Source organism: Phycodurus eques, chromosome 1 (genome assembly GCF_024500275.1).
Source record: "Phycodurus eques isolate BA_2022a chromosome 1, UOR_Pequ_1.1, whole genome shotgun sequence".
NCBI lineage: Eukaryota > Metazoa > Chordata > Actinopteri > Syngnathiformes > Syngnathidae > Phycodurus > Phycodurus eques.
This window is the reverse complement of record NC_084525.1, coordinates 23,629,242-23,645,909: the sequence shown is the minus strand read 5'-3', so window position 1 is coordinate 23,645,909 and position 16,668 is coordinate 23,629,242. Positions and strand designations below refer to the sequence as shown.

General features: G+C 40.5%; 1 protein-coding gene across 10 annotated transcripts in view; it reads right to left on the bottom strand.

The window, feature by feature from the left end:
* The window catches only part of lrrfip1b (leucine rich repeat (in FLII) interacting protein 1b), a 31,266-nt gene extending 18,507 nt beyond the window's left edge, over positions 1–12,759 (bottom strand). For 6 of the 10 annotated variants that reach the window (XM_061683842.1, XM_061683766.1, XM_061683834.1 and 3 more), the window contains exons 1-3: positions 12,263–12,759; positions 6,031–6,117; positions 1–48 (exon numbers count right to left, since the gene is read on the bottom strand). In XM_061683842.1, the coding sequence (XP_061539826.1) occupies positions 1–48; positions 6,031–6,117; positions 12,263–12,352 (225 nt within the window). In that variant the 5' untranslated portion in view covers positions 12,353–12,759. Of the gene's footprint in view, positions 49–6,030; positions 6,118–6,850; positions 7,177–12,262 lie in introns of all 10 variants that reach the window. The other 4 variants (XM_061683783.1, XM_061683801.1, XM_061683825.1 and 1 more) reach the window with 2 other exon arrangements.
* Between the last annotated feature and the right edge of the window lie 3,909 nt (positions 12,760–16,668).

Below are 16,668 nucleotides of genomic sequence, written 5' to 3'. Positions count from 1 at the left end.
CATCCACTGTTCAATGTGACCCCATTTATAATCCAGACCGTAATACTTCTGTAGAGGAAAGGAGCACAAATTAGAAACACTCTCTTCTCCATTTTGATCATCTTTAAGTAGAAGGTGGGTGGTGCTTTACAGCCACACAGTTGGCGCTACAGGTTTTTAAACTAAATTGTTTGTTTGGTGAGTACCTGCTGCATGCACACGCAAGTTAGAATCTATAAGTAATTACATGCTGTTATGAAAAAAGTTCAAATACAGAGCAGAAAGACAAAGAATTAAGGTTGGAGAACAACAGAGAAGTGACTCACCACGGGGATGAATGTTTCTAATGACTGATGATTGAAGAACAGTCACATTGTTACCTCTCCAACTGTCTCACCTCTGACCACAGGGTGTGTCACATGTTTGCTTACTGTCACTCAATGGAGGTTACTTGATTAGTGTTGATGAGTGGCAACCTTTTTTTTCTTACAAAGTTTGGGCGTGCTTTAAGACTTTCTTTTTCTTTCTCTCCTAGTTTTCAAATGCTTTTAATCATGTAAAGCACATTGAGTTACCGTGTGTATGAAATGCGCTATATAAATACATTTTCTTTGCTTTGCTCAATTTACCCCCCAAAAAAGGGGAGATTTTCCATTGAGTTTTTGTTAAGGAGATATTAAGCTCTTAGGGAAAGCATATTGACCAAGCTCCCACACTCCCTTTTAAAAAATAAATCGACTTCATGCAGACAATGTACATGCGAACAGAATCCATCACTGCTAGCTGGGCCTCCACCACTGCTGGCCGGGCCTCCACCACTGCTAGCTTGGCTTCCACCACTGCTAGCTGTACCTCCACCACTGCCGGCTGGGCCTCCACCACTGCCGCCTGGGCCTCCACCACTGCCGCCTGGGCCTCCACCACTGCCGGCTAGGCCTCCACCACTGCCGGCTGGGCCTCCACCACTGCCGGCTGGGCCTCCACCACTGCCGGCTGGGCCTCCACCACTGCCGGCTGGGCCTCCACCATTGCCGCCTGGGCCTCCACCACTGCCGCCTGGGCCTCCACCACTGCCGGCTGGGCTCCCACCACTGCCGGCTGATGCGGAAGCTGGCAGCGTAAAGCTATATGCAAACATTGCCAATAAAAGAAACAGGGGGCTTCCAAACCCCGCAATACTAAAGCACCGGAAATGCAGGGTGTTCCAAACCGTTAATAACTCTAAATTAATTTGGGACTCAACACGTAAACCAAAAGGCATTATTTGTGCACACTTAAATATACGAAGCATTTTAACAAAAAGTGATCAGGTCAAACACCTTCTCACTGACTCAAATATTGACTTCCTCTGCCTATCTGAGACATGGCTCCATGAATCTTCGCCCTCAGCAATACTATCTGTACCTGGTTAGAAAATGTTTAGAAACGACAGACAGGGTTCTAAGGGAGGAGGTGTTATGATTTATGCCAAGGACACTTAATTGTAATGAAATACATGTTACATATGAGAATGGATTAGAATTTCTTGGACTAACTGTTTCTTTGTCACAGCAAATGTCTTTTATTCTTGTAGTTATTTATAGGCCTCCCTCATCAAATGCCGCTTTTTATGAAAAGCTGGAAATTTTACTGAAACAACTCAATCTTGCAAAAGAGGTGATAATAATGGGTGACCTAAATGTTAATTGGGAAGTTAACAAAGTTAGGAAACAATTGAAAAGGGTCATGGATGATATGGATATGACTCAGGTAATTAATGGCCCTACGAGAATTACAAACTCCACCCGAACTCAGATTGATCTAGCTTTTACTAATAGGCCAGAAAGGATCTTGAAGCCATACAATATGCTCACAGGATTGTCTGATCACAATCTTATAATGGTCAGAAGAAAATTAAATAAAAAGCGCTTCAAACCCTTGGCCACCACTGAATCCAATAGGATACCAAAACATGAACAACAAAATTTCCAAGATACTATCCAAGAAGTAAACTGGGATGTATTACTTGCTGGTAAAAATTTAGATGAGGATTGTTCTAAATTTGCCAACAAAATACAAAAAATTATGATACAATTTACACGGATAATTAAACTAAAAGCTAGAAAGAATGGCCTTCCTTGGTTAAACACATTTATTCTGAAACTGATGAAAGAACGCGATCATTCCTTGAAATTGTCGGTCAAATCAGGATACAATAGACACCACTTTATTTCACTGAGAAATAGGGTAGTGAAAGAAATAAGAAAATCTAAAGCTGACTTTTTCATTACTGCTTTGAATAGTGCGAAGGGAAATTCAAAAATAACCTGGAATTATATTAAAAAACTATTGGGTAATACACAAAATAACAAAACAAAACTAATGCAAATTAAATTAGATGGAAACATCCTGACGGAACCTCAAGTGATGGCTGATGCTTTTAACAACTACTTCATTGAATCTGTGTCAGAAATCTCTTCTAAGTTTGCAGTAAAACAAAGGAAGGAATACCCTGCATTGTCTGCAACGCAGTTCTTTACTATTACAAATATTACTGAGACCAAAGTTATCGATTTAATTCATTCACTCAAACCATCTAAGGCAAAGGATGTTTTTGGAATGGACACGAACATGCTCAAAGATCTAGGTTCAACTCTTGCTACTCCTATTGCCTCAATCATTAATCTTTCAATTTCATCTGGTCACTTTCCAAAGGCCTGGAAATCTGCTATTGTTACTCCTGTCTTTAAATCCGGTGACTCAAATTGTCTGAATAACTACCGACCTATAAGCATTCTTCCGGCCATTTCCAAAGTTGCAGAAAAATGGGTGTCAGAGCAGATCGTCCATTATTTAAACAGCAGCTCCTCCTCTCTCCACGCCATGCAGTTTGGTTTCAGATCCAAGCATTCCACTGAAATGGCTACATGCCTCTTCATTGAGAAAATAAAATCTTCTCTCGACAAGGGTGGAGTTGTAGGGGCGGTGTTCTTGGACCTCAGGAAAGCTTTCGATACAGTAAATCACTCTGTTCTTCTTACCAAGCTCTCAAAATTGAACTTCTCTCACAAAGCTGCGAGCTGGATTGAATCATATCTGCATGACCGAACACAATCTGTATCAGTTAACAACTACAGATCAAAGTCTCTTAGGCTAACCTCTGGAGTCCCTCAGGGATCAATATTAGGCCCCCTTTTATTTAGTCTTTATATCAACGATTTGCCATCTGTTTGTTCTGAAGCAGAGTGCGTAATGTATGCAGACGACACGGTTTTCTGTGTTCATGGTCGCTCCAAAGATACTGTTGCTGCTAAACTCACTAATACAATGTCCTGTGTCACAACTTGGTTGCAGGAGTGCTGTCTACAGCTAAACGTTTCTAAAACTGTAGGCATGTATTTCACTAAAACAAACAAGTATCACCTGACCCCGACATACGTGTTAATGGAGAAAAAATGCAAATTGTCAGCCAATACAAATATCTTGGGTTAATAATAGATTCAAAGCTTTCCTTTAAAGCCCATATTGACAAATTGTGTAAAAATATCAAATTAAACCTCGCAAATTTTCGTCCAATTCGAAATGAAATGTCAACTGAAGCCGCAAACATTTACTTATATTCAATGATTCTTAGTCACTTTAACTATTGCATAACCAGTTGGTCCCAGGCTGGTCAGAATGCAAAAAAACCATTGGAGGTTTTGTACAAACAAGTAATTAAAGTGATGGATAAAAAAACCAAGGCACTATCATCACTGTGCAATTTAAAAAAAATTGTCTTTTAAACTGGGACAGTCTTCACTTATTTGCAGATTTAAATTTGATTTATAAAGTACTGCATGATTTGGCTCCAGCTCCTCTGGCTGAGTTCATCAGCCAAAGAAACAGCTCTGAGCCTGTCACTCGAGGCTCTGTCAGAGGTGACTGTCTCATTCCTCTGCGCAGGAGCACTTTCAGTAAGTCAGCCTGGTCAGTGAGGAGCGCTGGTGAGTGGAACTCAGTACCTGAGGAGGTTAAACTGCTTACAACATACAAGGCCTTCACAAAAAAACTGAAAATGTGGTTAGTTAACACCTATAGCTGCCAACACTAAAAGACAAGTATGTTATGATGTTTTTTTTTTTTTTTTTTTTTTTGTTATGATCAAATGATTTGTGGTTTTATTCTCTCTTAATAGTAAGTATTTATGTATCCTGTTTTATATTATATTGTCTTGTAGATGTATTTTACTGCTTTTTTACATCATGGCCAGGGGACTACAGATGAAAACTAGCCTTCTGGCTAATTCTGGCTTTTTTAACCATGTGTATTTCATGTGTTTTATGAAATTGCATTGTCCCCTTTCAAATAAACTGATTAATAGATTAATAATAATAATACATTATAGAAAGAAGAAACAGAGAAGTTTCCCACAGCTGCAAGAGTAGGCTAAAAATAGTAGCGCCTGTTGCGTCTCGCTGCTAAAGTGCTTTGTGCATCAACCTAACTTGGTATGGTTCTATTGACACCACATGATTGGTTCAGTGTGGAGAAACTCACATTATTATTGGCTATTCTTATTGTCTTTCAAAACATAGAGGAAAGCAATCTATCGTAGTCTATTGATGCGTCTGATATGTTTATATTTTCAAGTTATTTTCAGATACATATCTCAAATTATTATCGCCCAGTCCTAATTAAGACATACTTTGACGGACCGTCATAGCCGCTAAAAAGCAAGTGAGACGCCCACGGAACACACCACCTCGTCGTTGGTGGCCCCTCCAAGCATTAGCCAGAGAAGCGCACACTGGCCACGGTTTTTGCTTGCATCATCAACATCCTGTTTCGGCCATCTTGTTTTGGCAACAAAAGTATTTTGGACGAAAACCGAAAATGCACTTTTGGGCCTTTTTTGGTGCATCACTATAGAATATTTATGAGCAAATAACTTTGAGTTTGTGTAATTTAAACCGTTATTACACACACTGTAGTTAGTAGAGCAGTGTGTTGGGATGTGCCAAAATCCTGAACATCCAATGAAAAAAAACGGTATAGAATGAAGGAAACACATTTTAAGAAGCGTATCATTGTTCTGGTATGTGCGCAAACGTTTGCCACTTATAGACCTCAGAGTTTCATCATTCTGCTCTGCATTCTGCAATACACCACACAAAGACAACCTCTCAATCACAGTCACAAGCTCCTCCCCCAAAGCAGATGTATGTCGTAGTACCAAGCATGGCCTGTGAGAGGCAGCATTGTGCCACAGGGCGTCTAGACTTCTGTAAATTACAAAGAAGAAGAAGAAAGAAGACGAAAGAAGAAGGAAGAAGAAAGAAGAAAGAAGAAGAAGAAGAAGAAAGAGTAGTAGTACAGTGGTACCTAGACCTAGTTCCCCATCTTAGTTTTTAATTGCTTGGTCAGTTTTTTTTTTGCTTTATGTTGCAAGCCAGAGTTTAAGTTACGAGTACGTCCAATATGCCGCTGCTTACGTGAAGTGGAAAATAATGAGAACCACAATAGTCAATACACTGTCAGCCATTTTAGGGGAAAGGAAAATGAAACCACTTGCAAGGACCACGCCGCTTAACTCACACTGAATTAGCTAGATGATAAACAGCCAACCCTACAACCCTACAACCGTCTCTCACTTAGCCGCACCCCGTGAAGACACGTGTGTGTGATAATTACACTTTATAAATCAGATTCTTTCCCTTATCTTTTATTCCATTTCTACATGTATGTTTTACAATACAGTGCTATTTTCGTTCATTTAGAAACTAGGCTTTAAGAGACATCCGATAACCGGTCCTTTGATTGGAAGAGAGGAAAAGGCTCAAATTTGATCCGATCATTGGTATAAGCAGTATGTAACCCTCTTTAGATTAATTTAGATGCATGACACAAACAAAATATTTTGCAACGGACATACTGTACATGCTCAACAATTTTGGCAACTTTGTCTGCGACGATTATAAATCATTTGACTTTTGCGTTTGGGTCTCTTAGGCCGATCAGACTGGATGGTGAGTGACAGCAAGGATTGTCGCGAGTTTGGGAGCAGAAAGTGAGAGCAGAGTGACACCTCACCTCTTTGTGTTGCCTCTCCAGCTCTTTCATCCGAATGTCTCTGGCCTCTGCCCTCGCTGCCCGCCTCGCTGCCAAACGCGCTTCCGCCTGTCACAGACATTAACCACATCAAAATCGACATCGGGGATTCTTAAGAATTTTTACACATCTACAAGTACCAACATAATGACCTACATTCAAGTACAGTAGTGTAGTAGGCCTGTGTTCATTTAAAAAAAAAAGAGACAGATTTTATTCCTAAAAGGTCTGTTGAATATTATTTGAAGCCACTGTAACATTACACACTGTTTGAACATTAAGACTGCACTTAAATACAGTAAAAAAAATACAGTTTAATAATTTGATTAAAATGTATTGCAAATACAGTAAAGGTTAATACCTACTTTTTTTTTCAAAGCAAATAGCGCAGAAAGATTTAATGCAAATGTATTAACTTAAAGTTAAATACAACTGAACTATACCTAGGCAGTGATTCTTTTGGGTACCACAAGAGGGAGCCCGTGTACAACTTGCGGTACCACACTTTGAGAACCACTGATCTAATTAAACATCAACAACACAAACAAAATCAATATTGTGGTTCATTAATGGACTGTTGAGGTTCTACTGATGTATTCTAGAGGGGGTATTGTGTTTAGTTGATACCTAATATATTTAAGCGTAATTATGGTTTATTAATGCAGACCTGCCAACCTGTTAAGTCGGTAAGCATTTTATACGGCAAACCTTTTGAGCATTTATTAAATATCCTACTAGTGCACTGAATTGCCCATTTACTAGTACACTCTTTGTTCTCACTACTAAAAAAAATTCAACACACCTTAAGTACGACGAGGGCACTCTAGTAGACTGTCTTGTAACGCTTTTTTCCATTACAGTACTGTCTTCACTACTGTCTACCATTGTATGACATTTATGTTCACTAGAACTACATGTTGCTACTAGTACTACTAGTAAAGCGCTAGATGTTAACTGGGAGAATTGTATCATGTTACTAGTACAATTTGTGGCACGCAGTTGTCAACTAGGTCATAGTTTTGCCTCCTAGTAATGTGCTCTACTAGTGCGCCCTATTTGTTCTACGAGTGTGCAAAAATGTCATACAGCAGTAAAAGGCAGGACCACATGGGTAGCCGCGAGCCAGTTCTGAAAAACAGCACACCAGTGATGGGACATTGTTTTTAGGAATGTTGTAAAAGTGATCATTTGAAAATGCAAATGCTGGCAGAGATTTATAGAAATAAAGTGTTGTGTAGTTCCTAATTATTGTCTGAAGTCATTACCACGATCAGTGCCTTCCCATAAATGAATATTGTTAATAATTATTAATAATAACATATAGTAATAACATATCATTAAAGATAATTTGAGCATTTCTTTTATTTCAAAAGTGTGTGTCAAACTGGTAGGCCTTTGCATTAATCAGTACCCAAAAGCCGCTCTCAGTTTCAAAAAGGTTGGTGACCCCTACTATATGCAGTATTGAAGTAAAGCATAGTGTATCCTGCAAAAAAAAAAAAAAGAAAGAAGAATTTGACCCAATCACAGCACAGATTTTTTTTTACTCCCACTTGTCCTAAAAATTTGCTGAATGAATGAGCAAGCACGACTGCACATCAATACAGAGGAACTTTATTGTGCTTCCTCATGCCCCATAAACATGACGGCAGGCTGGTTTGCATGATTTGTTCAACTTATTTCCATAAACTGGACATGGGTGTGAAAAATTGAAATTTTAAATTCGTTTAAATGAGGTCAGAGAAAATCTAATTCAAAAAATCTAAACAAAAATCAACTTCCGGCAGACCACACTCTTGACTGGTCGCCGGTCAATGCCAGGGCACATGTAGGACAAACAACAAGTCACATTCGCTGTTTGGATGCAAGTCATGTGTGATATTATACTTTATTATACTAATTATAATCACTTAACCTGAAATTAACGGCTGCATGCTGTTCATGTGATATGCAAGTTAATCATGAATATCGTAGCAGCTGGGCCTGTAAAGTGCCATGAAAAAGCGTTGCCCCTTTCTCAAATGTTTATTTTTTTTGCATAGTTTCTCCACTTTACTGTTTAAGATCATCAAACAAATGTAAATATCTGATAAAGACAACCCAAGTAAACATAAAATGCTATTTAAACATCGTGATTTTATGTATTAAGGGGGGAAAAAACAATTCAAAGCGACCTGTCCCTATGTGCAAAAGCATTTGCTCCCTAAACCTAATAACAGGTTGGGCCACACTCAGCAGCAACAACTGAAATCAAGTGTTTTCTAGAACTGGCAATGACTCTGTCACATCTCTGTGGAGATATTTTGGCCTTCTCTTCCTACCAGAATTGTTTTAATTTAGCAACAATGCAGGGTTTTCGAGCATGAACGGTCTTTTTCAGGTCTTACCACTGCATTTCAATGGGATATAAGTCTCGCCTTTGCCTAGGCAACTCCAAAACCATTAATTTTTTTTAAATTAAGAAGTTGAATTGCTGGTGTGTTTTGGATCGTTGTCCTGCTGCAGAAAGCAAATAATCTTGGGCTTGAGGTCAAAACCTGATGGCCGAACATTCTCCTTCAGGATTTTCTGGTAAAGAACAGAATTCATGGTTCCATCAATCACAGCAAATCGTCCAGGTCCTGAAGAAAAGCAACCCCCAAACTGTCAAAATATCACCACCGTTCACTTACGCCAGATGTAACAAGACACCCACCTAACCAAAAGTTCAACTTTTGTCTTGTCAGTCCATAGGATATTCTCTTGGGAATCATTGAGATTTTTTTTGTTTGCACTAGTAAGACGAGCCTTTATGTTCTTTCTGGTCAGCAGTGGTTTTCGCCTTGGAACTTTGCCACGAATGCCATTTTTGCTGAGTCTCTTCCTTATTTTTGAGTCATGAACACTGACCTTAACTGTGGCAAGGGGGGTCTACAGTTCTGTAGATGTTGTCCTGGGTTCTTTTGTGACATCTTGGATGAGTCGTCGCTTTGTTCTTGGGGTCATTTTTGTAGGCCGGCCACCCCTGGGAAGGTTCACCACTGTGCCACGTTTTCTCTATTTGTGGATAATTTCTGTCACTGTGGTTCGCTGGATTGCTAAAGCTTTATAAATGGCTTTGGTAACCCATTCCAGACTGATAGACGTTACGTTTACGTTATTTCTTGCCTGTTCTCGAATTTCTTTGGATCATAGCATTTTGTTGCAATTTTTGAGATCTTTTGTCTGACTTCATTTTGTCAGACAGGTTCTATTAAAGTGATTTCTTGATTGAGAATGTTTGGAGGCAATCAGGCTTGGGTCTAGTCAGTAAAAATGAACTCAGCTTTCTAAAAAAAATTTGACTAGCTACAGTTAGTTCATAATTTGACAAGGGGGGCAATTACTTTTTCATATAGGGACAGGTAGCTTTGAAAACGTTTTTTCCCTTAATAGATAAAATCACAATTCAAAAACTATATTTTATATTTGCTTACCTTGGTCTGATGTTTCTATTTGTTTCAAGATGTAAAACATTAAAGTGGGGGAAACCATGCAAAAAAATATGAATTTGAGAAGGGGTGCAAATACTTTTTCATGGCACTATTTGTAAACAGAGTGGCAGATCAAAGCCTGATTAGTCAAAAAATAACAATACCATAGTATTACACAAATGTGAAGTGTGGACCCCTGGTATTCTTTGGGCTGGTAACATGACATGGAGCCCCCCCCCCCCCATACCGACCCACCCAGGAAAAAAATTTTCTCACTCTATGCTGACCTAGTGTATGTGTGCATTTGTATGTGTGTGTGTGTGTGTCTGAGGCTATGCTGTGCACGTGACCTCATTCTTTAAGCCTCTAAACATTAATCTGCATCTCAACTAGTCTGACACGTTTTGTCAACACCACATTTCATCATTTTTATTAAATTGTATATGATACGTTTTTAATATGTATATGTAATATGTATCATAATTAGCATTTTATTTTATTTATAATAATAATAATAAAAATAATTACAGCATGATTATTGTTATATTATACAGTAAATGCATATGCAAAACATAATAATAATGGAGTCATTTTATTATTAAGATGACATTAAATTTTATGTTTACACTACAATATTTAGGGTGTTTATTTGCTGTATGATGATAATAATAATAATAATAATAATTGTAAAAAGAAGACAATTCGGTTTTTAAATCATGATTATTATTATGCAGCATATTTCTGTATTATAATAATCATCATCATCACAACAATAATAAGAAGTACAAGAACAAAAACAAGAAGAAAATTTGGTTTTTAATTATTGCCCTGCGATTGGCTGGCAACCAGTTCAGGGTGTACCCCGCCTCCTACCCGATGATAGCTAGGATAGGCTCCAGCACGGCCGCGACCCTAGTGAGGAGAAGCGGCTCAGAAAATGGATGGATGGATGGATGGAAGGTTTTTAATTATTATTATTATTATTGAGCATCTACCTGTACAATAATAATAACAATAATACGACTAATAATAATAAGCAGGGCGGCACGGTGGGCGACTGGTTGGAGCGACAGCCTCACAGTTCTGAGGACTCGGGTTCAATCCCCGGCCCCGCCTGTGTGGAGTTTGCATGTTCTCCCCGTGCCTGCGTGGGTTTTCTCCGGGCACTCCGGTTTCCTCCCACATCCCAAAAACATGCATTAATTGGAGACTTTAAATTGCCCGTAGGTGTCAATGTGAGTGCGAATGGTTGTTTGTTTGTATGTGCCCTGCGATTGGCTGGCAACCAGTTCAGGGTGTACCCCGCCTCCTGCCCGATGATACCTGGGATAGGCTGCAGCACGCCCGGGACCCGAGTGAGGAGAAGCGGCTCAGAAAATGGATGGATGGATGATAAGCAGAAGAAGCACCACAAGAAGAATAAAAAAAATTGCATTTATTAATATTATTATTCTTATTAAACTGAAAATGCTGATTGTAATTTTATGATGATTATTATACACTTTTATTTTGTTTACATTATTATTTGCAGTGTATTTATTTATTTTACAATAACAATAATAATACAGTAAAAACAATCATCTGATTTGACATTATTATTATTATTATTATTATTATCCATCCATCCATTTTCTGTCCCGCTTATCCTCACTAGAGTCGCAGGTGCGCTGGAGCCTATCCCAGCCATCTTCAGGTGAGAGGCAGGGTACACCTTGAACTGGTTTCCAGCCAATCGCAGGGCACAAGAAACAAACAACCAATTGCACTCACATTCAGACCTACGGGCAATTTAGAGTCTTCAATTAACCTACCACGCATGTTTTTGGGATGTGGGAGGAAATCGGAATACCCGGAGAAAATCCCCGCAGGCACGGGGAGAACATGCAAACTCCACACAGGGGAGACCGGATTTGAACCCGGGCCCTCAGAACTGTGAGGCGGATGTACTAACCAGTCGTCCATCATGCCGCCTGTTATTATTATTATTATTATTATTATTATTATTATTGTCAAAGAAATAAATACACTGAATATAATAACGTAAACTATATAAAAGTGTATTATAATAATTATCATAACATTATATTCAGCATAATTCTGTTCAATAACCCTAACCCTTTTAATGTAATTTTTCTTCTAATAATAAGAAAACTTATATAATAATAATAATAATAATAATAATAATAATGTCATAACAGCCATCCATCTGTACTGCTTTTCGTCACTAGGGTCGCGGGCGTGCTGGAGCCAATCTCAGCTGACTTTGGACGAGAGGCGGGGTACACCCTGAACTGGTCCAGCCAATCGCAGGGCACACATAAACAACCATTCGCATTCGCATTCACACCTACGGGCAATTTAGAGTCTTCAATCAACCTAGCATGCATGTTTTTGGGATGTGGGAGGAAAGCGGAGTGCCCGGAGAAACCCCACGCAGGCACGGGGAGAACATGCAAACTCCACACGGGTGAGGCCGGGATTTGAACTCCCGTCCTCAGAACTGTGAGGCAGACGCTCTAATGTCATACAATTATATATGTTTACTTTTATTTAATAATTGTATCATTATTGTAATAACAACTACATATTTTTACTTTGATTATTAGGAGTATTATTCTACTATTTTAATATAGAACATGAATAGGATTAAAAATGCTTTATAAGAACAACAACAACAATAATAATAATAACAATTATAATATTGCAATATTTTATTATTTTAGTTTTTCTTCTTCTTCTTCTTCTTCCCCGTCCGAACTCACCTCCCGGGCGATCTGTTTGAGAGCATCGTCCTCTGCGGTCAGCTTCTCCAGGTTCGGCAGCCTCTTTCTGCCGGGTCCTTGAGTCCCCATAGTCCACAAATCTCCCCACCAGCCACGTACCTACCGTTCGTTCGTCTTTGGAACACACCGCCCTTGTGTTCCCAGGCTCGACCGACACGAGAGAGACGCGTATACCGTCAAACAGCTTCAAGACCTTTTATCGGGCTCCAAGTCTCATTGAAGCTCCGGAGTCGTTCGTGGCTAAGCTAACGTTAGCGCCGTGTCAGAACCACAAAATGCTTGAAACCGGCTCCGTCACAAATGTCGTCCCTCCTCCGCCCCGAAAACCCGTTAATCCGCCTCTGTCAACATCCGCCGTGAGCCTGCGAGCCGCCTAGTTGCTTCCGGGAAAACAAAACACGCTCCATGGTGGCGACAGGTGATCTGAAGGACGGCGCCGGACCGTCACCACGGCAGCCTCACCGCTTCCCACTTTACCTTCCGGAATCCGCAGTGTGATAACAAATGGTGGGGCCGGGGGGCTTTTATAGGCAGGGGTGGGAAATGACCAAGTACTCACGCTCCGTTTCTCTACAAAAGTAAATTCTTCACGTATTCTTACATTATTGGAGTATTGATTTTTCTGACGACTTTTTTTTTGGGAACATTTTCTACAATTCAAAACAGATACCTGCAAAATAAATAAATAAATATAAAAAAGTATACAGACAACAGTGACAAGCAACGATGACTTTAAGATAAGTGTTTCGGCTCTCTAATCATCTTTCGCCTTTGACAAGAGTGGAAGTGCCATAAATCATTTTCCAGCCTACCTTCCAAACAAAAAAAAAGTAATGTTTTTTTCAAATATTGTTTATATTTATTTATCATGCTTTACATTAAAAAATAGAGTAATAACATAAATAAATAGAATTTAAAGAATTAAACAGTATGGTGCATCATAGGTGCCCACCTTGGCCACCGGGGGCAGGAAAATACAGTCAAATGAAGATGTCGCCATCACTCTCAGTGACTAAGCTGCAATAATATGATTAAAATATAATGTAATAATGTAATTGCGAATATTATGATGTGTCTGTCTATATGTGTTTTTCCACCATTTGCGTTCAAATATCTTTTGAATGCAGCCCTATGGGGGGCACAAGCCAGTGCAAACTGTAGGCCGGTCCCAAGCCCGGATAAATGCAGAGGGTTGCGTCAGGAAGGGCATCCGGCTCAAATATGAGCGTTCATCGAAAGAATTTCATTCCATTCCGGTTGTGGCCCGGGTTAACAACGTCCGCCCCCGGCACCGTTAACCTGCAGGGCGCCAGTGGAAATTCAGCTAGTGTGGGTCGAAGACGAAGGAGAGGTGGAAAGCGCAGAGCCTAGAATTTAATGTGTGGACTTTGAATGTTGGGACTATGACAGGGAAATCTCGGGAGTTGGTTGACATGATGATTAAGAGAAAGGTTGATGTATTGTTTGTCCAGTAGACCAGGTGGAAAGGCAGTAAGGCTGGAGGTTTAGGGGCAGGGTTTATTTAGTTTTTATCATTTTACCATGGTTTAGATGAGAAGAGAAATGGAGTCGGGGTTATTTTAAAAGAAGAGTTGGCTAAGAATGTCTTGGAGATGAAAAGAGTATCAGATCGAGTGATGAGGCTGAAACTTGAAATTGAGGGTTTTATGTATGACGTAATTAGTGGCGATGCCCCACAGGTAGGATGTGACCTTGAGGTGAAAGAGCAATTCTGGAAGGAGCTAGACAAAGTAGTTCTGAGCATCCCAGACAGAGAGAGAGTCGTGATTGGTGCAGATTGTAATGGACATGTTGATGAAGTAAACAGGGGTGATGAAGAAGTAATGGGTAAGTACGGCATCCAGGAAATGAACTTGGAGGGACAGCTGGTGGTAGACTTTGCAAAAAGGATGCAAATGGCTTTAGTGAACACCTTTTTCCAGAAGAGGCAGAAACATAGGGTGACCTACAAGAGCGCAGGTAGGAGCACGCATGTGGATTATATCTTGTGCAGACGATGTAATCTGAAGGAGGTTACCGACTGTAAGGTAGTGGTAGGGGAGAGTGTGGCTAGACAGCATAGGATGGTGGTGTGTAAGATGACTCTCGTGGTGGGGAGGAAGATTAAGAAGACCAAGGCAGAGCAGAGAACTATGTGGTGGAAACTGACCAGCTTGTTCAGTAGAATTCTAGCTCGTGAGAAGATGCCTGAACGAATGGAGGAAAAGTGTGCTGGTGCCCATTTTTAAGAACAAGAACAGAGCTGTGAGAACTATAGAGGGATAAAGTTGATGAGCACCACAATGAAGTTATGGGAAAGAGTAGTGGAGGCAAGACTCAGGACAGAAGTGAGTATTTGCGAGCAACAGTACGGTTTCATGCCTAGAAAGAGTTATTATTTGCCTTGAGGATGTTGATAGAAAAGTACAGAGAAGGTCAGAATGAGCTACATTGTGTCTTTGTGGATCTAGAGAAAGCCTATGACAGAGTACCCAGAAAGGAACTGTGGTTCTGCATGCGGACGTCTGGAGTGGCAGAGAAGTATGTTAGAATAATACAGGACATGTACGAGGGCAGCAGAACAGTGGTGAGGTGTGCTGTTGGTGTGACAGACGAATTTAAGGTGGAGGTGGGACTTGAGGTGGAGGATGAAGGTCAAAGTTTATAAGACACAGTGGCACTTGAAGAGACAACAGGAAGCAGAGCTGGAGGTGGCGGAAATGAAGATGGTGTGGTTCTCTCTAGGAGTGACCAGGTTGGATGAAATTAGAAATGAGCTAATCAGAGGGACGGCCAAGGTTCGATGTTTTGGAGACAAAGTTAGAGAGCGCAGACTCGATGGTTTGGACACGTTGAGAGGAGAGATAGTGAGTACAACCCCAATTCCAATGAAGTTGGGACATAGTGTTAAACATAAATAAAAACAGAATACAATGATTTGCAAATCATGTTCGACCTATATTTAATTTAATACACTATAAAGACGAGATATTTAATTTTCAAACTGAGAGCGTCAGCCTCACAGTTATGAGAAGCGGGGTTCAATCCCCGGCCCCGCCTGTGTGGAGTTTGCATGTTCTCCCCGTGCCTGCGTGGCTTTTCTCCGGGCACTCCGGTTTCCTCCCACATCCCAAAAACATGGATTAATTGGGGACTCTAAATTGCCCGTAGGTGTGAACGTGTGTGCGAATGTTGTTTGTTTGTATGTGCCCTACGATTGGCTGGCAACCAGTTCGGGGTATACCCCGCCTCCTGCCCGATGATAGCTGCAGCACGCCCGCGACCCTAGTGAGGAGAAGCGGCTCAGAAAATGGATGGATGGATAAACTTTATTGTTTTTAGCATATCATCATTAACTTAGAATTTTATGTCTGTAAAACGTTCCAAAAAAGCTGGGACAGGGTCAAGTTTACCACTGTGTTACATCACCTTTTCTTTTCAACACATTCTATAAAGGTTTGGGAACTGAGGATACTAATGGTTGAAGCTTTGTATGTGGAATTCTTTCCCATTCTTGCTTGATGTACAGCTTCAGCTCTTCAACAGTCAAAGGGTCTCCGTTGTCGTATTTTACGCTTCATAATGCGCCACACATTTTCAATGGGAAACAGGTCTGGACTGGCAGGCCAGTCTAGTACCCGCACTCTTTTACTACGAAGCCACGCTGTTGTAACACGTGCAGAATGCGGTTTGGCATTGTCTTGCCCTGTCCATGAAAAAGACGTTGCTTGGATGGCAGCATACGTGTCTCCAAAACCTGTATGTTGTCATGGTCTGTGTTTTGGTTTGGGTTGTGTTTAGTTTTTTCCCATGTTTTCCTGTGTTCCATGTTTGTCGTGTGCTCATTAAGTTGTTGTGTCCACCTGTTCTCGTCTGCTTTGTGTCGACCAATCAGCTCTCTCCAGCCACTCATGTCTTGTCCAGGTGTTCCTCGTTGTCTCGTCTATCTGTTTGTATTGAGTTCCCTGGTTTCTTTCAGTTCTTGTCGGTTCATTGTCGTTGTCACATGTCTCTGCCATGTCATAGTCGTCAGTTGTCTTTATCATTGTGGTATGTCATTGTCAGGTGTCATTTTCCGTTTCTATTCCACGTCTTACTCACAGGTCATAGTTTGTTTCCAGTTTTAGATATTCGAGTGTTTCTTTGTTACTTTGATTTGATTGGTATCTGTTGTGGGACTTTGTTCAGTTTTCCCTTTTCTAAGATTAAATATTATTTTGAGACTCCCGCACTCCTGCCTTGCCTCCCTGCTTCCCTGCAATTGGGTCCACCATGTTCTTACCTTGCGTTACTCGCCCTCGCCTTAACCACGTACGTGACATATGTACCTTTCAGCATTTATGGTCAAAGTTACCCATGCCATTTGCACTAACACAGCCCCATAC